Source organism: Nipponia nippon, unplaced genomic scaffold (assembly GCF_047370975.1).
Source record: "Nipponia nippon isolate SJK-2023a ecotype South Korea unplaced genomic scaffold, ASM4737097v1 scaffold_5, whole genome shotgun sequence".
NCBI lineage: Eukaryota > Metazoa > Chordata > Aves > Pelecaniformes > Threskiornithidae > Nipponia > Nipponia nippon.
The window spans coordinates 87,997,857-88,023,279 of NW_028262369.1; the positions used below are offsets into that span (position 1 = coordinate 87,997,857).

A 25,423-nucleotide genomic window follows, 5' to 3' on the forward strand; every position below is an offset into this window, starting at 1 on the left:
TGACAAGCACAAGAGGCTGTGTCAGGCAGTGTGATAACAGGCATTGCAGAAGGTATGACACCTCACATAGCTACAGAGACTTCCCTCTCCTGTGTGCTCGCTGGAAACCTTCCAGCCATGCTAATATGGTTCTGCAAAGGGAAACTCCTGCCAAATGAGAGTATCGGCTTCTCTAACTCTTTATTGTTGTCATTGGTAACTCTGGACTTTATTTTCCATTTAAAGGAAGATTCAATACATTTTACAACCATTAAACATCTTTTCTTCTCTCTGTCTATACTTGTACTCCTACTAGCAGCAAAAGGCTTGTGCTCATGGGAATGGCTGTCAATATTAGTCTAATGGCTTCTTTGCCTGGTCAAGTACAGGAGGAAGGCCCTTTAGTCTGTCTGAAAAATGATGAATCTTTGGTGCTCTAGCAACTGCAGAAGATGGTAAATATCCCAGAGCACAGACATTTATTTATTTAAAGATAAGCAGTTGGGGTTTTCACTAACAATTTTTGCTGCAGCTCTCAATTCCAGATTCAGTGCAGTGGGAGGAAAGTCCTAATGCTGCTGGCTATGTGTAAGCCCTTTCAAACTTTAGCTGCTTTCCCTCCATCCTGCCATGGGTAACATACGTTTTCTACTCATTTTGCCTCCTGAATGTCTGCAAGTCCAATCTTGGTGTTTGTTAGTAATGCATTCAGCAAGACACAGCTCCTCAACAATCCATGCTCACAAAGGCCAACAATGGCTAAAAATAAGGATGGACAAGAAGAGTAAAAGCTTCTCCTACATGTTGCTGACATATCCTCCAATGAAAGCCAAGCATTTCTATTGATTGTTGTGTTTAAGCCTGTATCAGTCACACTACATGCTTTGTTCCTTAAGATGCCATATTTTTTGGCAGATCCCGTTACCACCTAAACACTCAAGAATCAAGAGCAGAGCAAGCTGTCCAAATGGGCAAGTCTACAAGAGCCCTTCCCCCAGCATTATCTTTGGAGTGGGAATAAGCACCTGGTTCTGACTTTGCCTTCTCCCTGCTCCATCACTCTGGGCAAATTTACACTATACAGCCTTTGGAAAACATACATCAAATATTACAGAATATTCATTAGCAAGTCAAATAAAACAAGAGAGTAAAAAGTGAACATACCTGAATAAGAGAAACGTTGTGTAGACTAAGTCTGAAGAGGTAGTTCCTGCATAAACAAGAAGAAAAATTACAAACCATTAGGCTACCCAAAGAAGGAAGGGAAAAGTTATAAAAGCAAGTCATAGTTTTTGGTCATTCATTTCTACAGACAATAAGCTTTTCTTAGACTCCTCTCCACAGAATGCAAAAATAGTTATATGCCCCTTGTTCATCAGTGTCTTAGTGAACCTCGTAACAAAATTCTGAGCAGGTCTGGAGTAAAATATTCCAGAACTTACAATGAAGAACCACAATGAAATCCCAACAACACAGGGACTGTTTCCAAACCCTCAAAGGGCTTTGGTTGAAGTCCTGTATGGGCTGTGCTCATGTTTTTCTCTGCATTCTGAGAAAACTGGGGTTGGAGAGAAGCCAGCTGGAGCAAAGCTGACTCCTGTAGTATGCTCCCCCCAAGCCTGTCCTCGTCGGCACTCCCATTCAGGACTGTGGAAAAGCAGAAGAGGACAGATACTTCTCAGCAGAATCTCTCTGCACAGAAAACCAGCAGGGAAATCAAGGCAGTGACTGCAGATACTCCCAGTCCTCCTGTCATCGCATCTCCACAGGCAAAGCGAGGGAATTCCTGACAGAAGTCTCACTGTAGCATGAGATACCACACATAAGCTGAGCTCCTGCAGCCCTCCTTCTGCATGTTCGTATCCCATCACAAATAGGAGGGAACACACATTTGCATAAACTTCTATGGGTGAGGCTTCGTTAACAGGATTTATCTCACATTTTTGCTTGCTAAGACAATGCAGTTACCAGGAATCAGCTGACATATTAAGCCATACGGACTTGATTGCATGCTTGAGGGTTTTGGCCACATCTAACTTCATATTTTTGCATCCCATCTGTCAGGGGGTCTGAAGAGCTGTGACCCTTTTCCAACACCCCTGTCACCACAATCTCCCAGAGAAGACACAATTATATTATACCAGGTGAACTTTGTTTTTGGAGGTGGCTCTATTTAAATAGTAGAAAGTGCAGCTTTGATGATATAGCTTCATCCGCTCTAGAAGTGCCAGTATACAGACATTCCCCTACCTAGTAGAAAAGCAAGTTCCAGTGTTAGGTCAGTAAAGTCAGAGAAGCCAGTGGAAAGCTCCTGTAGCGATGAACAGGTCCTAAGGACTCTTCTGAAGAGCCTTGTTTAGGGTCTGTAGTCAGCAGCACACTCTGCCCAAGCAAGAAAGTTATTCAAACTTCGACATACGAGAAATTCATATTGGGTCACACTGACCACTACAAGGCTTGAGCAATTTTCCTTCTTCTGTTATCTCTCACTTGTATATCACCTAAGTCAGAATCATAGAGTTGCCTGTATACTTTGTCCCAGTTCTATAAATAAATCAAAAGGTCTCAACTGCTGCTGACTGTCAATAAAGAAGAATGGGAACAAGGATGATGGGGAACTTGGGAAGTCAAACTCCTAGTACCAAATCTTCAGCTGATGTAGCTCCGATTTGGTCTGATTTACACCATCCTATTCTATACTGGGACTGCTTACTGTGCTGGTTTTGGCTGGGATAGAGTTCATTTTCTTCATAGTAGCTAATATGGGGCTATGTTTTGGATTTGTGCTGGAAACAGTGTCGATAACGCAGGGATGTTTTAGTTACTGCTGAGCAGTGCTTACACAGAGACAAGGCCTTTTCTGCTCCTCACCCCACCCCACCAGCGAGGGGGCTGGGGGTGCACAAGAAGCTGGGAGGGGACGCAGCTAGGACAGCTGACCCCAACTGACCAAAGGGCTATGCCATACTGTATGGCGTCATGCTCAGCATATAAAGCTGGGGGAAGAAGAAGGAAGGGGAGGACGTTTGGAGTGATGGCGTTTGTCTTCCCAAGTAACTGTTAGGCGTGATGGAGCCCTGCTTTCCTGGAGATGGCTGACCACCTGCCTGCCCATGGGAAGTAGTGAATGAATTCCTTGTTTTGCTTTGCTTGTGTGCGCGGCTTTTGCTTTACCTATTAAACTGTCTTTATCTCAACCCACGAGTTTTCTCACTTTTACCCTTCCAATTCTCTCCCCCATCCCACGCGGAGGAGTGAGCGAGCGGCTGTGTGGGGCATAGTTGCCAGCTGGGGTTAAACCACAACAGCTACCTAGAGAAGAATGATACCCATTAGCATTATCTGAACAAAATATATCAGTAATTATCATACCTTCTGTAAGTAGGCAGGGAAGTACACACACACACAAAATCTCCATCTTCTCTCCTACTCCTATCACTGGAGATCCAGCAGTTCTTTTGTACAGTCTGAAACCCTATTCTGTCTCAAAGGGCTGCATACTTTCCCAAGCAATTTGTTATTAACTCTTTAGTATCATCTACAGACTTAAATATCATGTCCTGCGGGTGCATGCAGCAGACTAGAGGCACAAAGCTTACATACAGCTAAAATTTCAAAATGGAGGTAAATTGTCATCCAGTGACTGATCTGACTTGGCTCCCTTAGAAAAGCACATGCTATTCTCACCAAAATACTAATGCAATTCCAGAACATGAGATATCATGGAATAAGCCTTCTCCTGGAGAAGTTAAGCATGTCACTGGCCTCCAATCTTACAACACCCTAAGGAGAAATTCTCATAACTAGGGACTTGAAGTTGCTATCCTGTTGTTAAGCATGCTATTTAAATGCATTGATTTTGGAAGCCTTATAATGCAGATTTCAGCTCCTTGTTTTAGTCTTGTAAAAAGCTGGACAGTTTGACTGAGTAATAAATTTTAATATTAGGGTTTTTTCCATGATAGCTCTGCAGAGCAAATTCAACCAAAATATCTTTAATGGAAGAGACGTATCTAAAAGACACAATTTTCGTTGCACTCAGCCAAAACACATGCAGACAGGAAAAGTGTCTATTTAAATAAAGCCAGGCTCTGTCCTCTCAGTGACTGCTGTGTAGCACCTGGAGAAAGCATTAGCAGTGAGATCACTCAGGTGGCTGAGACCTAAACCAGGCAGGAATGTAGTACTAATGTGAATAGCACAATGATCTTCCAAAGGCTTCATACTAACCTCAGCTCTCCAAGTCTGACCTTTTGGCTTTCTTACAGAAAGGAGGGTTTCCCTACATTTTTCATCAGCTTGCCTCACCTGGTGTCTGCACAGCCACTGGCAGTTTCTTTTTGTTTGTTTGATCCGTCTCACATCTGATCAGCAGTAATACGAACACTGGTAGGCAGAGCAGGCTATCAGAGACACCTCCAGACTCCAGTTGACCTGCCCAGCTAGAATTGACTAATCCTTAATTAATAACATGCTCTTTTAACCATACTTGTTCTGTAAAGCTATACCAGGAGTAAAAAGCCAAGGGGAAAGATCTGCTGAATAAGACAGTGCCAGTTTTATGAATTGCATTTTAACTGCAATTTCAGTCCAAGAATGAGCAAGGTCTCTGAATGACAGGCATGGTTTATTGTACCTAGAATTGCCCCATTTGTGTCCTTTTTTATGCTTGTGTTTGAAGTTATGTCTGTTTAATACCTTGCTGAACTATAATTTAAAGCAGCTGAAAGAGTAGGATTAAGAAATATATGAGAACACTGAGACCTCTGCATGAATGGATGAGGTGCCTTCTTGGTCTTTTGGTTTTTGGGGGTTTTTTTGTCCCACTTTGTCTTGCTCTCTCTTAAATTAAATCCACCTGGACTAGGCCAGAATAGCGATTGCCTGGTGCAACCAGCTATTCTAATAACCACCTTCTCCTGTATAAAAAGCCGGTACACAAGCTTGGAGGGATAAGGCAACCTGCTTACTCACTTTCTGTCCTAAAAGGTCAGGCAGCTTCATTCCATGGTATTAAAACACGAGCTTTGTTTCATCCCAGAGTTGGCTGCCTTTCAGCCATCTCCAGAGCAAGTGACTACTCTCCTCTAAGTACTCTGGGACAAATGGTATTATACACATTAAAAGGTGCCTCAAACTACTAATCGTTATTACTACTAACCTTATTATTCATGAACATCAGTGCAGTTCTGAAAATACCCACGTTAAACAGTAATACCCTGAAGTCTCAGCCAAGACTGGTTTTGTTGTGTTAAGACACAGTGGGTTAATGGTGAGACCTCTCTGGAGACTGATTCACAGCAGATGCCTATTTAAACAACCTGAGGGTGGATTCTCTCTCTGTCACCTCTGATTGCAAGGGGATATTATCCCCCAGCTCAGATATATGAAGTCAGCTGCTGTAAAGACCCTCCTGCTCTATGCAACCTAGTCTTGAAGCATTTGCCATCTAAATATAAACAGAAGAGTGAAAAAGAGACATCGTTCTCATTTAAATTTAAAGCACAGATTGAGCAACTTAGCCAACATCACAGAGCATATCTGCAGCACAACCAGGAGCTGATCTCCTGGTCCATTAGTCTATGTCCTGGTTAGGAGAATAACTTGCCCCCAAAGTTCGGGCACAGCATGTAAACCTGTGCTGAAGTGCCATTTACTCTTAGGGAAATCAAGCAGATGCTGAATTACTTTCCCAAACTGGGCCCTCTATGCTAGTCTGTGTATGAACAGAGCCAAGCTGTAGTATAAATCCTGTAGATGAAAGCATTTGTTAATTGGCTTCGTAATTTGTATTTGGCTGCCTTGTAAAATGATTAAGTGCGCACTGTGCCTGGTACCACAAAGCACACGTACCAGAACAGCGGGAGAGCAGCTGAGATGTGTCTCAAGAAGGGGTGGAAGAATATATCCACTTAAATCTGCTTGCCATGACATTCCCAAGTCAAAGCTGCTTATTAAGTGTTTATTTCATACAGCCAAGCGCACCTTGGATGAACTTTGTAACATGATGCCCATGCACTTGTTCACACACTGCCTGGCCTTGAAACAATCTACAGTGAAGGCAAAAAGTACGTCGTCTACGATGCCATGGAGCAACAGAGCTACAAGACAAATTAAGCCTTTCCAATGGGAAGCCACATAACGAGTGCTTGAATAATAGCAGAGACTCTTCCTCTTAGGAGTTCTGAAATTACAAGGGTTGCAACACGCTTCAGACATTCGTTCAGGCCTCTTTTTCAGTGCCTTCTTTCAGGCACTACATCTGTCAGCACTGTGCTGGCTGATTAAAAGGTGCTTCCTTCTAATTAAAAGAGAGCGCTCTTTTCAGTTTTACTGTGGTAGATCAGGAGGAACATCCCTGCAGTCAATGGACTGAATAGGTGTAAATGAAAGGCTACTCTAGCTTCAGATTCTTTTTTCTATTTAAATGAGTGAGGTTTGTTCACATTTCCCAACTCTGTCCCCCTCCACACACACCAAGCAGGTAAGATAACCCCCCTGTGCTTCAGAACAACCCCTGCTAGAAATCGGGAGCCACGAGACTCCTAATGCTGACCACCACCAGAACCTCTCAGGCCTCTGACACACGCACAGAGACCAAAAATATACCGCCTTATTGCAGCTGGTCTGTATCACTACAAGACATGTACACCTGCTCGCGTGTCGCCACTTGCCTGCACCTTACAGCAGACGTGAGAAGCTTACCCCTCCCTCGTTACAGGGCAGGCTATCTCAAGCCCCCTCTCTTTGTACACAGACAATTACCCTGCAAGTAGAAACAAAGCCAACAGAAGCTGATAATAATGTTGGATCATGCAAAAAAAATACATTTAGGGAAAGCTGAAGAGAACTGAGTGAAGAGTTGTTCTCCCTTTTGGGGGCTATTATTGCACTGAAACAGGCATCCAGCATAGCCCAGGTGAGGTACTGGAGACTCAGGTGGGCTTGTGGTGCTCTGGGAAGACATTCCCTGTGCTTGTAGAATAGAATAGAATAGAATAGAATAGAATAGAATAGAATAGAATAGAACAGAACAGAACAGAACAGAACAGAACAAAACAATATAAACTACTTCAGTTGGAAGGGACCTACAATGATCATCTAGTCCAACTGCCTGACCAATTCAGGGCTGACCAAAAGTTAAAGCATGTTGTTAAAGGCATTGTCCAAATGCCTTTTAAACACCGACAGGCTTGGGGCATCGACCACCTCACTAGGAAGCCTGTTCCAGTGTTTGACTACCCTCTCGGTAAAGAAATGCTTCCTAACATCCAGTCTAAACCTCCCCTGGTGCAGCTTTGAACCATTCCCACACATCCTATCACTGGATCCCAGGGAGAAGAGATCAGCACTTCCCTCTCCCCTTCCCCTCCTCAGGGAGGGGATTGCACTGCAATCAGGAGCCAGGTCTGCAAGAGGGACTCACAACTCACAGCGTAGATAATAAGAAAAATAATTAACAGAACAGAGTCCTTTGGGCGATATGAAACAAGACACAGAATTATGCATGTGACAAACCTAATGCTCCCTTCTGGCACTCCTGGAAGCCACGTGCTGGGGCTGAGCCTCGGGCTAGGAGCCAGCAACTCCTGTCAGCTCTTCCTATCTTTGCTCCTGGAGGCCTTAGATATACTTTGTATGTCCACAGTATATGACAAACACAGCTTAGTCATGCTTCACAACTCCCCGGGAGCTGGTTAGTATCATTCCTCCCTTATACTAATGGAGAAAATGAGCCAGAGAAAGGTTAAATGACCTTCTCCAAAGCACACAGCAAGTCAGTGATGGAATCGAGATCAGACCCCAGGGCTCTTGGCTACCAAATCTCATGCTAGATTAACACACAGTGCCTCTACGCAGGTCCAGCTGTGGCTGAACTTCTCAGATGGTTATCTACATTTCTGAACTAGTCAACCATCCCAAGAAACCCAGGTCCTGAAGGATGATTCTGGCCTTTGCTCTCAGAAGGAGTTAATTACAAGCCTGCCCTGGAGTGTGATGTGATGATCCATTTGCAAATGCTACTCCAGTGATTCATTTGAAGGGCCTGGCATACACATGCTGGAGAAAAAGTGGAGAGCCAGCATCTCCCTTACAAGGTGAATCCTTATTCACCAGTAATTTTGTTTCTATTGAAGAAAAACTTGTCTGGTACATCATTCTTCCTTAAAAATCAATAGATGTTCAACAGAGAACCATACTAAACGGCATACAGTAATATGATGCAGTTGCTGTATGAGCAATTGCTTTTCCCAAAGCAACATTTCTCAGTGATAAATCCAGCCAGAGCTAGAGGAGCATCCTCTTAGAAGAGGTTCCTTATGCAAGCAGCATATCATTCTGATTAAGCAGCTTCCAAATTAAGCCAGGGTCCCAGCTACTGTTTCTGGCTTGCCACTGAGGCCCATTTAGTACTTCTCAGTGGAAACAAGGATGCAAATCAAATCCTCTATATTCCAGTCAATGGAGGAGAACGACCATCAGCTTTAATGGCACAGGGTGCACGGCATAGATCCGCTCAGGCTCAATGCTGTATACTCAGGGCCAGCTCTAGGGAGAGTCAAAAGAGGCAGATGCTTATAGCTGCAGAGCACGCAGGACAACAGCATAGCTGTGGCACCCTTCGCCTATACCAGTATTCAGAAATCTAGTCGGATGGCTGCCGTGGGAGAGAGAAGCGGGAGGGGGATCGGCCCTTGGACCGCAGCCGTGTCCCCTCTTCCGTCGGCTCTCAAGGGGAGCAGCAAGCTGGCTCTGGTGTCTCTGGCCCTTCTCTTTCCCCAGGGCAGGAGAGGAACAGCCTCACTCCAACGTGATCCCACCTCCCTGGGGGTGACAGTGTTTGCCACGCTCCCTTGAACCAGCTGTTTTCTGGAGGGTAGCCATATGTACACACTTCAGAGAACGGGCACTGGGATTTTTTTGGTAATATTGTTTGAACATATTTATAAAATGTGGGCCAATTTCCATATTTTTTTGGTTACATTTCCCTCCCTCTGTTTCACTAGATGAGTTTCTTCAAAACCTCAGAGATGGAAACTGAGCCAAATTTTCAAAACTCATGTATGGGTTTGTTCCTGTTTTCCTGGAAGAGTGAGTCCATCTCTCAGACCATCACGTATTATCCCACATGCCACCTCAAGTCTCTCTTGACATGCAACTGACAGCTCTTCTCTCCCCCTCTCATCCACTTTGTAGAGTCACAGAGCACTTACAGCACCTTGATATGGCCCCTAGCCATACAGGGACGTTTGATCTCCTGTTTGCCCATCACTTCTAGTTGTGCTTTCATAAGCCAAAGTGTGTAATTCCTCTTCTTCTGATGCACTGATTATCGTTCAAATATTCCCTGGCACCCCCCGCACCTGCCTACTTAGGCTGATAAACATGCTCAGTTCTGTCAGGCTTTCCTCAAACTCTGGATGAGTTCAACACGACTTGTATGCAAATACTGATAGAGTTGGCTGGTGAGCTTAAGTTATTGCCAACCAATCCCTTCTCTTTGCTGTGGTTTTTATACCTTTGCAGGGCACAGAACAGTAGGCTTAGCACCTAAACATCTGGATATAAAGTGATATGCAAGTCACTGTGGTGAGCCCTGCCATATAAAACTGACATATCACCAACTTAACCAGAGCAAGAGAGAGTATTTTCAGTAATGCAAAAGGATACTGCTCTGCAGCCCCGTCCGGTGATGCTGTAAAACACATTAGGTCCAAGCCTCCAAGGCTTTTGCCAAAATACCCTGACCTTGTGTTTGCTCGCATCCCACTCTCTGAAATACAATCTTCAAACTTAATTATTCTCAGTGTGTTACTAAAGCAAGCGAGCCTCTCATGGGTGGCTGCTTTTGTGATAGGGTATCACCAATTTTCATTTATCTGGAATATGAGATATTTTTCCAGTCAGGCCTGCAATTTGCTGTGTAAGGATGCTTCCTATCAGCTTGCGCTGCGCCAAGATTGCCTTTCAACACAGCACTGGCTGCGCAGGCACTGGCCAGGAGTCAGACGATAGCCTGGTTCCTCCAATGATGGGCAAAAGTGCATGGACTACCACACCAGTGAGTTCATTTGCAGAGAGGTAGATGGTACTGCCTTGCAGGCGATTTGAAGGACCAGCTATTTTCTCTGCCAGCAGAGATGACAGACCAGAGACTGCCCCTGCTTCACCCTCTTCTCCACGTACAACACCCGGGGCAAAGCTGCCTCTTTGCTCTCCTACAGCTGTGGCTTCTTCTGTGCATTGGTCCGGCCCAGCAACCTGACAGTGCCACAGCATAGCATTTTATTTTATTTGTTTACTCTGAGTTAATTAAAATTCACATTCTGTGCTCAAGCAAATGCACAAATTTTAACTAAGAACAAAAAATTACACTTTGAACAAAATTTGGGCCAGTGTCCAAAGTTCCCAGAATCCCATAATTACAAAAATTCTCCTTCCATCTTCTCCTGTCCACACCTCTTCCCCTCCTCCCCAAGGCATATAAGTCAGGGACAGCACACACTTGCGGTATGGCAAATTCAGGCTCCTTGCAGATCAGCAGAAGAAAACAAACTCTATAGGTAAGAACAGACACCCCAGTGGGGCTTCACCTCTCCACGCTTAGACAAGGGCTGAGCTGACCTCACCTGGCACAGTATCAGAGAGGAAAATCTGCCTCTGAACTATCCCAAACTCAACTAGAGAGGTTAAAACCCACACTTTAAATCACACTTTTGTTCCCCATGTAAAGAAACCGTGCACCCCCATTTACAGATTTAACTAGCTGCAATGTCTAATCACAGGTTTCTCACCTCACCATATTCTTTACCATGCAGGTCAGGCAGCTTCTTTAAAAAACATCAGTGGTCCTTTGAAAGTTTCTGGTAATTTCAGAGACTGATTCTCCCTTTTTTTCTCACATCACCACGTTATCTGCCCCCCTCCAGCCCCCGATACAAGGATGCTACTTTAATTAGAGCATTCTTTTGTCTGCTAGGAAAAATCACAGTGAGAAAGGATGGTATTTGTTTTTCTAGGTTTCTCTGCAGCAGCGCTTTCAGCTACCCTCCTACGATCTGGATATAATCAAAAATATTATCATGCTCTTTGCTTGCTCACGTCCTCATTAATACCTCAACTGGCAAGGTAATTTCTCAGCCAAACGTGACTTAGTAGGGGGTAAAGCTGGCGTAAGACAGTGTGATACTAATGTGAGCCATCAGAAATGGCAGTAACTCAGCTCAGTCATTTTGTCTCAGAAAAGTATCGAGTCAAATCCTGCAGTCAGGGACGAATGGCATGTCATTCCTGGCTGATAACAGGACAAGCCTGTGGACTATTTAAACCTTTGGCTATGCCCATGTGGCTGTGGCCAATGTTAACTTGTTTGCATGTTAGCCTCTCCATGCTATATGAGACTTCACTTTTTCAGCCATGCCGGAGCCCCACTGTCCCAGTGTGAGTGTATGGGACTCACAGACCTTCATGAGCATTTTGAAGGCTTATGTCTTCTTTGGAGGTGCAAGGCTGAGAGCAAATGATTAAACCACCAGGTGGAAATACAACAGTAAAGGGTCCAAATCCCACCTCTGCCACAGGTTTTCTGTGAGTCCATAGAAGAGCTTTGGCTACGTCCACATCAGCCAAGTGCAGAGACCTCTGAGGCTGTGCAGACTTTGACTGCTACCTTCAGAAAGCGTAGTCTCGCTGCGGGAGTAACTGTGCTAGGTGAAGCACTGCACTACCTTTCAGCTCTACTATAAACTCACTTGTCTCAGCATCGCAGCCTTTTCACGGGGCAGGCTTGCTCTTAATCCCTCGGGGCCTCGGATTCCCATCTATAGTGTGAAATTATTAGTGCTTTCCTGCCTCACAGAAGCCCTGTGAGGATAAATGTTGGTGAGGGGCCCTGGTCATTTGGCAACAGAAAGTATTCTTGACAGACCCAACACTGATACTCTAAATCTGTGGATCAACTCTGACCCAACTTCTGCCACTGAATTTCCTGGTCTGCAAAATGCTTTTTGCCCAGGCAACATAACCTGCAGAGACTTATTGTCTTCAGGGTTCAGTGGCAGTCCAGATCTGGACAGAATTGAAGGTGCCCAAGGGTAAGAGTGATATTTTCCAAGCAGCACAGGTTTTGAGAGTTTTACTGCAGTGCTCTGGAGCTTTCTGCCAAGCAGGCAGGAAAGAGCCTATGTTCAGCCAGATATCTGCATGAAACCTGGTGTCTGACAGACTAATCTATCATACACCGGAGACTTTCAATAAACTCAGGGTGCCAAACCTGCTGGTTGAGGGTCCTAGAGTATATTTACGATTTGCCATATTTCTGCAAGCTGCAACTTGAAGCAACTCTTTTGGGACATCAGTCACTCCATTCAGTCTTCAGCTCCTAAGCCTGCATGATCCAAAGTTGGGTTAATGTTTATACAGCCAGGAGCAATAATAGCCAGGAAGGGGTGCGCCCAAGCTGAGCTGCTCCCCCTAAAACAACTTTTGTAAGTTCATATAGCACCTTCCCTGCTCCCCAAACTAACCGTATCTCCTTTCTTGCAGCTACTTACTTGGCATTAACAGGCACATTCAGTTCAGCTCTAAATCAAGTACGAAAATCACCCCCACCAAAGCATCCAGCCTTGCATCACCAGCAGCTTAGTCGCTTGACATTTATTGCAGAGAAGTCTGGCAGTCCGGAATGACGTGCACTTTACTTGCCAGTTTTGAGTCCACTGATGCAGCCATTGCTCACTATCCTCCACCTCCAGGCTCTTCTTGGTAATGACTATTTGTGACAAGGGCTCCTGAGCTGCAGTTTCCTGTACAACAGCCGTGAGAGATGATCCTTTCCCATCTCCTGATGGAGCTGACAGCCCCCTTGGCAGGTAGAACTATGAGGACTTCTGGTCCTGATGCTTTCTGGCTGGTTTTCTACAGTAACACCTCCACTCGCTGCGAATGGCCAGCCCTTGTAGCCATGCCGCTCACATCCGCAGCCCCAGCAGGCTACTGCCCTGAGCTGACACCCCCACAGTTTCCTTCTGGGAAAAGTCAAATGTTTCCCTTAGGGCTTCCCAGCCACTCTCTGTGCAGCCATTTGTTTGGGTACCGTCCTCCTGTTGTCCAAGCTGTTTCCCTTCAGCTTGCTGTCGTGCCAGATTGTCACACAGTGTCTCAACCATCCTCCTTTAAACCTTTTATGTTCTCCTTGCCAGCGAGCTCTTCTGAGGCATGCTTTTTGGCTTGACTCCAAGCAGGGTCTTTCATATCATCATTTCTTTACTGGCTCCTGTCTCTGCCCAGCCAGTAATGAGATAGTCTCAAGGAGTACATCTCCTCGAGAAGGTGGGATGTCACAGCTACGCACTGTACCTGCTCCGCCAAACCCACCCTCCCCGGGGACTGGGCACCCTGCCTACAGCACAGGTTAGAGAGCAGAGCACTGCTTCTCCAACATGCAGGTGAGATCACTGCCGTGGGGATGGGAGAAGGCCAGCATGTCTCTGCTATGGATGGGGAAAGGAAGGAGGGAGGGGAAAGGGCAAAGGAAGAACACTGGAGAGTTCAGCTGGGACATCCTGTGGGAATGGGGATGGAGGCTTCCTCTTGCCCCACCACCATCACCTCCAGCATCCCCATCACAGCACGGGCAGACTGGCGGAGGCAAAGGGTCTGAGGCTGTCTGTCTGCCAGGCAGGCTGCTGCTCTCCATGGTTTCTGACAGTGTCTAGATCTGACCTTGAGCTACAGCAAGCAGATACCATCCATTCAAACAGCTGCATCTTTTAAGTCACCACTTTTTAACACAGGTCTCTTTTGCTTGCCCATCGAGTTAGGAAATTCAGCTTATCTCCTTTGTTAAACCATTTATTATACAGCAGCTCATTCAAGCTGTTCTTCCCAGTCCATTCACCAGCTGTATTACTGACAAAAGAGCAGTGTCCCAGTCTCCTAGCCTTTGTTCTGGTACCAGAATAATCTCCTCTGTGGCTCTTCTGCCGTGGCAGCATATGTACAACTTGTGTCTATAATTCAAAACGATAGCTCATTATGTGACACTAATCTGCGAGAAACTGCCACCCATTTCCTCACCATTACTCTTTGATTTCAGATGTTTAGGTAGAGCAAATAGACCCTCAGTTAATAAAAGCAAACTGCTCACTAGGAATGCTTTATAGCAGAGTTAAATTTGAAATCTAATAATGGGAAAGAGATTGAAAGTAAAGACAATAAGCATTCCAGATCATGCTATTAGAGAGGGATGGAAGTTTCTACATAGTCAAGGCTGCAATCAGTTTCCATTTCAGCTCCTTTATTGGCTTTGACTTGGAAGGTTTCTCAGGTCTGAAAAATTCAAGGCTTATTTTTGATGAAAAGAAGAAAGTGTTTTGCAAAAAGCAGGACAATTGGACAAAAATGGCATTGCTGATATAGCTAGCACGGAAAAAGCAGGATTCAAGTTCCCCAAATTATCAGTTTTTTAATGCATGGGGGGATTTATGTGTCTTATTTTTCGAGCTGTTCAGATCATATTTTCAAGTTTTTTCTCAGTAATAATGAGGCCTAGAAAATTGTTTTTTCTCCCATTAAAATAAGCTCAAATAGTAATCACATGCACTGAAAAAGCTGAAAAAAGCAGCACATATTTCAAAACAATCACTCATTCACAGAAGAAAAACAGTACATTAAAATACTAACACTACATTTAAAGCAAAAACAAAACATGCAAACTATGAGTCAAAATGAAGGTTATGAATTTTTGAAATGTGTGTTTTTATACTTAATGAAATGTGGCTCATAATATGGGTAGTGTGAGATTTACAATGTTCTAAACTATTCATATCCTTACTTGCAAGTGTTTGGATTTTACAAATGATGTGACAAGTAAATACGTTGCTTAGAAACCATGGTGGGCTTTTGAAACTAATTCTTTTGTTTCTGGGATTTTGACTTGGCAGGTGTTTGGTCAGCGGAGTTATCAAACTCCTCTGGTTTGCACTCAGACAGTACCAGTCATTTGGGGAGGGCTCTCAGATAAGGATAAAGCTTAAAAATCTGAGGCTCGTGTTATTCCAGCTCCCTGTCTGCATGGCATGCCCTCAATACCTCTTACAGTTTCAGTCACGCTGTGTCCAATTCCTGAAACCAAAAACCCTCGTGAGCCCCAGGATCTTCTTTTCTTCTAGGAAGCATTTTCTGTGAAGCTTTGAAACGCAGGATGAACTAAGCCAAAGAGATGCTGTGGTGAGGTCATACTGCTTTTAAATAGAGACAGAAAGAACTAGTCTGAAATAATTTATAACGCTATCACCTAAGAGAATGATGTTAACCAGGAAATTGAGAAGTGGGAGTACTTATAAACTCCACCCTGATCCCAAACTCCTTCCACAACCCCAGAATAGCTGGCATTACTACTAATATGATCTACAGTAGCACATTTAAACATGGTTAACATTTAAATTTAGGTTTCATAAATTACACCCTGTAGAGATGGATAGAGACAGCTCCTATCTCTTTGAGGTATTGTTTCATTTGCAAATTCAAGCAGATGGTGCACGAGCAACTAATGACTCAAAAAATCACCCCTAAAAATAGTCCAGAACAAGGTGTGGATTTATCAGGGAAGAAGGGAACAGAAAAGGCTTTCCTTCCCATTCCCGTTTCTCTGGCACAGCTCCAGGAGCTCAGCGTGCCCAGAGCTGTGCAGCACTGAGGACCCCATCCACACCCCCGTATTCACACACCTCGCCCTGTCACCTCGCACAGGGTGGAAATGAGATGGTGAAGAAGGAAAGGGCTCAGCACTCCCCGCTTTCCCCACAGCAAGCCTGCGTCCAACCCAAAAAACCCACCCTGGCAAACGACATCTCCCGTAACTCTATCAAGAATTGCTCAGCAGAGCTGTGTGGCACCATCGAAACTTTCAGTCTCCCAGTCAGGTGGGTAGGGCTTCATAAAAACTGACTTTTCCAAGCAAATTCTATAAATACTTGTTACTGCTTCCTCATGAGGCAATGCACTGCAATATATTGTACCTCCAGCTGGAAGCCAAATTTGCTGTCATTCCCCTGTTTATAATGATATTGTAGCCTCGTGTCTAACCACGCTTGTACAAAAACGCTTGCAGAGACAGAGGCTCCCTCCAGGATGTGTCGCTGGGGTTTGAGCAGGGGTGAAGCGTGTCAGCGTTAGCAGCGGCTGCGCGGGGGAAACACGCCGTGCAGCTGAATTATGTAAACCATAAATTCCTCAGAGTGACGTGCCTGTGTTTGTGCAATGCCTGGCAGAAGGCACTGTTCATGGCCATCCCCAAAGCGATGCCATTCTGAAGTAATAAATATTAATAATTGCTGGTTAAAGATTCCAGCACAGGTAAAGCCACAGCTTGAAAAGTAAAATGTTTCTGTATGAAAAGCAAGAGGGCCTCTGGCAATTTGAACAGCTACAGGAAGGTAAGTCTTATTATTTACTGCACAAATACACACAGAAAATGTATATTAAATTACACTTCAGTTGTCCCTGTGGAGCAAAAATCTCTCCCTCTGCTACACATCTTGCGCTTTTCTCTTGTTCGTATCATGAGTTCTTCCAGCTCTGCTCCTCACCTCCCTGTCCTCTAATGCTGAGTAACCCAGGAAGAAGGCACTCTCTTCCTCCATTTTCATTACTAGCAGAGACTGCTACCACAATGTTATCTGATTCTAAATGTTATACTTAAACTGATTTGTTAGACCATGCTTAGTCTTTTCTTTTTGGGTTGTCTTATCTGTTTATTATGCAATAAAAAATACTTGCTGCTGGGGCTCATGATTCAGCCACTCCTGACGTATATTATTTCACCGAACCATAGTTCTTTTCCCTGTTACAAATGCAGCTCTAAATTTGTTAGAGCTTGCCTATGCTTATCTGGTGTGTTTCCACCCTCCTCTTATGGCATCCTAAATAAAAATAATGTTTAAAAAGAAAGGAAAATATATGCTAATTATATACAATGGGCCAGAACAACAGAGTTGCACCAAAATGCATTAGGTGAGGATCTGGCTGTATCAGCAAGATGAAGCGAACAGGTTGTGGAGTGAATTCTAAAAGAGAAGAAAGCAATCATGTACATTGCCACTACGAGTTATAGAAAGGTGTGTAGGTGAACCTGGTACAGAGGGAAAGTCTGGCCATGGAAAATAAACCATAAAGTCAAATTCTGTGCTGGCAGAAGGATGGTGCAGAATGATTTACTATAACTCTTCTAACATTCACGATACCAAGGGAGGTGCCAGCATTCTGCTTCATTAACCACTCATTTTGATTGCATCTTTTTTTTTTTTAAAAATTCTAGTAATTTTCTCTTCTTTGCAATTATACTAGGAGTCTAAATCCCTCTACATAAATTATAGCTTTCTTTTTGAGGGGGACACTGGCCACATAAGCTGGAAACACACTCTCCTCTGAAGCGAGAACCTGAAGGGAAAGAGCTTGAGCAGCAACCCTGGACTAATTAAAAGATTATCTTTACCTTGCTCCCACAATGAGCTGGTTCCTGTTGGCATCCAGTGCAAGCTGAGAAAAGTCACGCACACCTGGATAGGTGAAATTCGACATCCAGGGCTTCAGATCTGCAAGGAAAATGAGAAAGCAGAAACAATAAAGCTGCTCTGGAAGCAGTGAGTTCACCCGGACATCCACTAATGGATTTCCTACTGAGTTATCTGTCAGAGGAAGGCTAATTAATAATCTGTTTAAAGGGTTTCTATTTATTCTGATTCTCCGCAGAATGTGCAAAAAACCGCACATAAACACAGGGCTGTCTCAGCAGTTATTTTCACATCCAAGATGGAGTGTCAGTATTGGCTTCAGAGACAACAGCAGCTCGATTTTCCTGCTCTTAAAACTGGGGAACCATCTGCAGTGCCAAGGTTAAATGGTGTGACGGGCTTAGGTTGCCTGCTGTGACACCTCCGTAGCCTTGCCTACTGTGCTAAGCAAAGGAAAGCTGCTGCCCTCCAGAAAGAGAAGGTGGGCTCAGCTGAAAACCAAGTTAGAGTAGAAGTGATCTGCACTCAAGACCTGGCTGCTCCAATGACAGGTTTTACCTTCTGTTTCAGGTTTTAGGTTCTCTTCTAGGTTTCACTTTACCTAACATTTGGGATCCCTATCAGTTAAATCTTTCCTTAATTCAGATGGGAGGGTCACCACAGCGTCTTTGTGGCTGAGAGATTGCACAAGCTTGAGACTGGCTCTATCAACTAGCTTGGATTTGCCAATCTAGGCAATTGTCCAAACTGCAATCACACAGGTTAAATGTCAAGCAATAGATTTGGCTACGCTATGCTCGTGAAGACAAAGCTCTTCCAGAAGCTACATCTATTAAAATAACATCACTTGAGAGATCTAGGGCAGATAGTCTTGATATAATAAAAAATACACCTGTTTAAAGAAAAAGCTAAATTACTTTTTTTAGGGTACTCTCGGGCATGATGGTAGGGCATTCACAGAATTCCAGCTTTCAGTACAGTTACCAGCTTTGACCTTGTCTCTATCACAGATCACAGAATTTCAATCTCTCACCTTACACCTTTACTGCACAAAATAACTGGGGATAGATTCATATGTATCTTTCAGAAAGTCATCCAGCTTTACTATGAGGATGGATAGATTCATGTGAATCTTTCAGAAAGTAATCCAGCTTCACTGCGAGGACTTCTCTTGAGAATTTATTCCAACTGTTAACTACTCTGGCTGTTAAATACATAGAGAATACCAAATATCTGAGGAAGCAAGGTACAAATGAGACCAAATCAGTATAGCTGTAACCCCTCTGTGACCTTTTGAGAAGGAACCCTGCCTCATTCAAGGAGTGGATGTTGAAGATCCAGGAGGCTCAACAAGAAAGGTAATATCTTCTGGCCTCATGTCAACAGGATACCAATACACAGGCCAGTGACCTGATGACTCATAACAATAATGATGCAGGTCAGATCAGCTCAAAAGAGCTCTGAAAAAACATGCTCCATTGTCATTTTATATCCCCAGTGATAAATTGAGAAGTCTCACTGAAGGCAGTCAGGTTTGAATGTTTTGTTGTAGGCATTAGTTCCCCTTTCCACAGCAGTGAGATGACAATGCTGATGAGGAATCTCATTAAGGCCTTCGGCATCTTGGCGTGCTTTGTAGGATTACAGATGTGCAGAGGTTTAAAACCTTTGACGTAGGGATATTTGTTGAGCAATTTCAAGTCCCTTCTCCCTCCAGGGGTGGATGAAACCTAATCAAGCCCTTCAGTTACCAAAATCTTAAGAAAACACATACAAAAATCCCTACATTCCACTCATCCTGCCTCTCTTTCCAAAGCAGAACCTTGTTGTGGAGCTTCTGTCTCTGCCCTGAACACCACCATGTTTCATAACAGCTCCTAAGCCCCTTTACCATGGAGCTGGACACCATCAGGCCCAGTCCCATGCCCTGCCTCACTGGACACTGCCAGGGCCTCTCCAACGATGAGACCTCCATCCTCGCAATCTAAAAACCCTGTCACCAGGAACTGGAGGCTTCCAGCCCTTCTCAGCATTCCTGTCACACTGCATAACCACACACAACACATTTACCTCCTCTGCTCTTCAAGGAAAAGGCATGAGTTAAGGAATAACTCAGCCCGTCCAACCTTCAAGCATCTCCACCTCCTACACTCCTCTGGGACCCTTAATGATGTACTAGCACCAGGGAGGCACCGCAGTTTCACCTCTGGCATTCTCCTAACTAATGGGGCTCTGTCTTCTTTTCCTGTAGCTCTTTAGCTGCAGAGACATTTCTGAGCCAAGCAGCAGAACCAGCAACAATAACACCTTTCAGGCAGGTTAGCTGGCTGACATGTGCTGCAGATCTCCTGGCATTTCTGTTGGCTGATGGGGGTGGGATTAAGGGATTGCTATATAATGATGATACCTTTTAAGGACCCTGCTTTTAGGCCATAATTTCTCTTGTCATTTTACCTCCTCTCCTACCAACTCTTTCCTACTAACTAACCCACTATTACAGTGCAGTGGCAGGAAGAATATTTCTTCATCTGCTGCTCTAAGCAAAAGCTCCTCGCTTCAGAGAGGTGCACTCATCAGTTCTTCCTTTTAATAGCAAACTCTGACAAATTACAGGTAAAAATAATTAAAAAAAAATTAAAGGCAGTAGGTGGCTTGAATCTTTCCATGTTGGCTGAAATGTCTATCAAGCCCAAGAAATAACAGGCGGTGTCTTGATTTCTATTACTACTGCAGGTGGTACAACTTACAAAGAAACCCTTCCCAGTTATTAAATTAAAGACTGCAAGGCATGCATCCTCATAGCAAAATTAAGCTTTTATAGGCATGTAGTTGGAGATTATTAAACCCAGCATGGTCCCAGATAAGAATGTGTAAATGTGAGTTGTCAGAATTAATGCCAAATGGCACATTTTCCTTCCCAACCTTCTTTCTTCCTGTTAAGAGGGAAGGGATAAAGTGGAATGGAAATGCGACCAAGAGTCAGGACATGGGCCTTTTTTCATTCGACACATTCAAATCTACTGCTCAGACCACAGGCATCCCTAAGGACAGTTCCAGCCTTTCATTCTGAAACTGGCTCAGTTCTGCAAGGGAAGTGCTGCCCTGCGTCTATCCCGTATTAGCTGAAGTTTACACATATGGACCCAATGAACTCCAGAGTTAGCTTGTTTTTGACCTCTCTCAGAAAGCTGATTTTTCCAGTGCTGACTCTTTAATTTGGCTGGAAACCTTCAGTGCTGGGGCATGTTTACATTTGCAAAAGTATCTGTTGAAAAACAGTTTGAAAAATTAAAAACCAAGGCCCTGACTTTGAATGTCAGCAGCAGGAGCCGGAAAGCTAGGAACCACATGGCTTAGGGGCAAAATGTTCATCAAGGCCTCCTTTGTGCTCCTCATCTCTAATCATTTCCAGGGGGTTAAAGATCCATGCTCTCACTTCCTCCACATGAGGACCAATGAACAAAAGTTTAATAGTTTCCAACACTGTCCATCGCCAGACATCTGATTCAGAGCCTCTAAAGCCCTGCAAGTCCCTCCACAGCTCCAGGTGGTTCAGGTATCCAGCTGCAAAGAAGACAAAGCTTCGCAGGAAATGTAAGTCTGCAGACACAGCTGTGCTCAAGCTATTATGCATGCATAAGACAAGGTGAAAAGAGGCCCTCTGCCATTTCGGAGGGTGGTCCCTACAGCCTGCTAGCACGCTGCTCTGCACCAGCTTCCTGAGAGTACAGGACGAGGATTAGTCAGCTGCACAAAGGATGGCGTGCCAAATTGCAGGAGCTGGGTTTAAAGGCCTGATCCAGGGGCTCTTCAAATCATTGGCGGTTTTCCACTGAGCTTGATGGGGTTTGGATCAGCTTCTAAAGATGTGGTAAACCTGGTAATACTTGAGCCTTCATCTCCTCAAAACCAGCTGCTCCCCACCTCACCCTTACACTGTGTGTTTTGGAGGAAAGAAATATGTAAACACTGAGTGGAGACTTCCCTCTGAAGGACAGCATTTACTGCTTCATCTCACTTGAGCCCACTTGTAGCTCACATCTCCAGCAGGCTGTAACAGCTTTGTGCATCCAGCACACACCACGCAAGAGCAGAGAGGTTAAAAGCCCATGCCTTGAAATTGCAAAGCCATTGCTAGGTGCACGGAGCATGGCTAACCACTGTGTTATTCAAGAACATCTCTTCCAGAATAATTCTCAGCATGGATTTCCTAGTCTGGAGCAAAAGAAGCTAAACTAAACAGGACCAAGGATTCTTTGTGCAAAATAAGGGTATACCCACATACAAACTATCCATGCCTCTATCTGAGCTAGCTTTGTATACCAGTGAGGCTGCATGAGCAAAAACCTCGGCTTGAATTACTCGTCCAAGTATTTCTCCTGTGTTTTTGGCAGAGCTTGCAGCCCAACATGAATACCACACTGCCAGTTGGAAAGTCATTATCTATACTGGAGCTGGGTAGCTGAAAGCCAACTCAGGCATGTCTGTATGAGCCCTGTTCATACTTTTGAGTAGCAGTGTAGTCACTGCTCAAGGTGTCCACACATCGAGTTATTCTGGAATAGCTCCTCATGACTAGTGCCAGGTATAGTCACTAGTTGTGCCACCATGCAGAAACATGCATCTCCTGCTGAAACAGGAGGATTGTACAGAAAAGCTTCAAAGATATCATAAAAAGACCTTAAGGGAGGAAGATAGTTAAACAAGAAGGAAGATCCAAGGACCTCATTCCAGAAAAGACAACCTGAACCACATACATTACAAAAAGCCCCTGTAAAATAAGAAAAGGCTTGTGCAATGAAGTAGAGCATACATAGAGCACTGGGGGCCTGCCAGACTCAGTGGGAATAAATAAATACCTGTTCTGCAGATATTCAGACTTACTTTTGTGCAGTGTTAACTTGACCACACATTGAGTGCTTCCCTTACTGCCTCAGTATGGTCTCTTATAAGTTCTCTCAACTCAGCTTACAAGTTCATGGCATGTTTAATTACTGTGTGTGAGTATTTCAGCATTCCTGGGGAGTCACAGATGACAGCCATGACTTCTGTAACTGTACAATCTCCTGTCCTTTTGGTTTGCTTCAGCCCTGGCACAGGGCAAACCATGCATAGCAACTGGCAGATACTCCAGTTTCCAAGTACTCAACGACTTAGATCTTTTTCAGACCACCCACTAGCCTGGAGGACTCTCAGTGTTGGAACCCAACAATGACCAACAGATGCTAATCACTTTGTAACTTAAGGTAAGGTCTCAGGCTGTCTTCTTGATATAGACTGATGAAATGTCCCCTTTTCAGAATCAGACCTATCATCTCACACCATCCTCTGCTTCAATTATCCTCAGCATTCAGAGCATTTTTCACAAAGTAGACAGTTGCCTGCTAAGACTGAGGCCACAGTTTCCATTCTGTGTGGGCCACTGACCAGAATCCATCAGAAACAAAGCAAACAAGGCTGTAACCAAAGATCGGAAGGCTAATGACTACCCATGCTACCACCTGTCTTCTCAAATGCAGCAAGTGTGGACACATCCAAGGATGCACAGAGGTTAAAGTCTGCTTACAGTGTTATCTTTATTAGACTGACAATGAATCATATTTTAATATCAGCCTCATTTTAAATTTTAGCTCTCTGCTGTAGGTCACACCACAGGTTAGTGCAATAGTCTTTGGAAAATAACTTTCACTCCTACCCCATGCTGAGATGTAAAAGTAGCCTCCACAATGCAAAACCCCTCCACAATTCAGCAAATTTATCAGGGGAAGGAGAAATCTTTTGCCGTACAGACAGAGCTGAGCAAACAAATGTGTCAGCACTCAGCGCTCAACTTTACTCACGAGGCCAAAAAACTCAAACTGGCTTTACCCCAAAAGCCCTCCTACACGTACGTATCACCCTGCTGTCTTGTCTTCCCATCACCACCTCCACCTCATTACTGATATACTCTTTCTTTAACCTGATCCGTTGAAATCTTTAATTGTACATTAAATATGTCCTCATCCCAACTGCTGCAATTTCTAGCTTCATTGCCTTCTTAAATCTCTGATCTCCACTCACAGTTATGAGGACTCACAGGGCTGTTGGTAGAGTACAACCCTTTCTACAAAATGGGCCAAACCAGCATTTTCATGGTTTCACTCAGTTTACCCCTCTGACCCCACATTCACCTCCCCTCCCACTCCTGCTTTCTTTTCTAGCAGTCTTCACCTCCCAGACATGTTTCTACCTCATTTTCTGCCCACTCAATCAATTCTTCCCATCTTGGCCAACTACGACTCCTCCTCAGATGACAGAAACAATGAGCTAACCCGTGAGTGGCCTGAGAGTCACTGTGATAGCTGCTTGCAGTGAGCCATTCCCTTGCAATGAGATCCAAGAAGCAAAAGAGTTCCTAATGTCCCTCTCCAGCCTGTCCAAGAACATGTAGATAGGAGATGACTGGAAGAAGAAAGAATAAGACTTTTTCTCTCTTGGTATCATGAAAAAGGGAATAGTCCCATCTCTCAGCTACCAAGAAATAGAAGGAGACAGAAGAAAAGGCTCTGCTCTTTACCACCCTGAAGGGAAAAAAAAAAGAACCAAAGACTCAAATCATACCTTCACAGAGCCATAGGAATCACAATAATCATAGTAACCTAGACATGTTATCATTTAAAGTTATCATAGAATCATAGAATCGTTAAGATTGGAAAAGACCCTTAAGATCATCGAGTCCAACCGTTAACCTATCACTGCCAAGTCCACCACTAAACCATGTCCTCGAGCACCACGTCTACCCATCTTTTAAACACCTCCAGGGATGGAGACTCAACCACTTCCCTGGGCAGGATGTTCCAGTCCCTGACTACCCTTTCGGTGAAGAAGGTTTTCCTAATACCCAACCTAAACCTCCCCTGGCGCAGCTTGAGGCCGTTTCCTCTCATCCTATCCCTTGTTACTTGGGAGAAGAGACTGACCCCCACCTTGCCACAACCTCCTTTCAGGTAGTTGTAGAGAGCAATAAGGTCTCCCCTCAGCCTCCTCTTCTCCAGACTAAACAACCCCAGCTCCCTCAGCTGCTCCTCATAAGACATGTGCTCTAGACCCCTCACCAGCTTCGTTGCCCTTCTCTGGACATGCTCCAGCACCTCCATGTCCTTCTTGGAGTGAAGGGCCCAAAACTGAACACAGGACTCGAGGTGCGGCCTCACCAGTGCCGAGTACAGGGGCACTATCACCTCCCTGGTCCTGCTGGCCACACTATTCTTGATAAAAGCCAGGATGCCATTGGCCCTCTTGCCACCTGGGCACACTGCTGGCTCATGTTCAGGCAGCTGTCAACCAGCACCCCCAGGTCCTGGGGTGTGTTGTCCTTTTCCTGGCAGAAAAGCCAGGCAGCTCTCCAGCCACTCCTCCCCAAGCCTGTAGCATTGCATGGGGTTGTTATGACCAAAGTGCAGGACCCGGCACTGAGCCTTGTTATGTCAAATCTAGATTGTTTTGTGCCTCTCCCCTCACTGCTTACAGCTCCTCCTTGAACTGACCTTGCTGAGCTTCTTCCATCCCAAGAGAGAAATGACATCTGGAGAAGTAGGCATGGTCCCAAGTGCCCAGTGGCGCTGACATTGGCGTCCTCTCTGCCTTGGGCAAATCATGAAAATATTTAGTGTCTCAGTGCTTTAAATTGTTAAATGGGTTTAGAGATACTGGCTAGTGCATCAAAGCCTAATTATCTGTAAAATACATGATGTACATGAGGCACTAACTGTTGCTAGTGCATACCAAGCATCTTGGCTCTTTGTTTCCTAAATTTTAATAATTTCTTCAAAACAAGTGTTGCTAAATCATTTCAATACGGAGAAAAAATAACTTAGTCCAAACCTAATTTTTGCAAAAGTACAATTATGACTGCTTGTTTATTTACTTTTTTATTATTAGCATGGAGC

At 44.4% G+C, this 25,423-nt stretch overlaps 1 protein-coding gene across 3 annotated transcripts in view; it reads right to left on the reverse strand.

Moving 5' to 3' along the window:
• Window positions 1-25,423, reverse strand: part of SEMA5B (semaphorin 5B) — a 278,168-nt gene that overhangs the window by 105,479 nt on the left and 147,266 nt on the right. For all 3 annotated transcript variants that reach the window (XM_087732767.1, XM_087732768.1, XM_087732769.1), the window contains 2 exons: window positions 17,477-17,576; window positions 1,144-1,189 (listed from right to left, as the gene is read on the reverse strand). In XM_087732767.1, coding sequence (XP_087588893.1) covers window positions 1,144-1,189; window positions 17,477-17,576 — 146 coding nt within the window. The remainder of the gene's footprint in view (window positions 1-1,143; window positions 1,190-17,476; window positions 17,577-25,423) is intronic.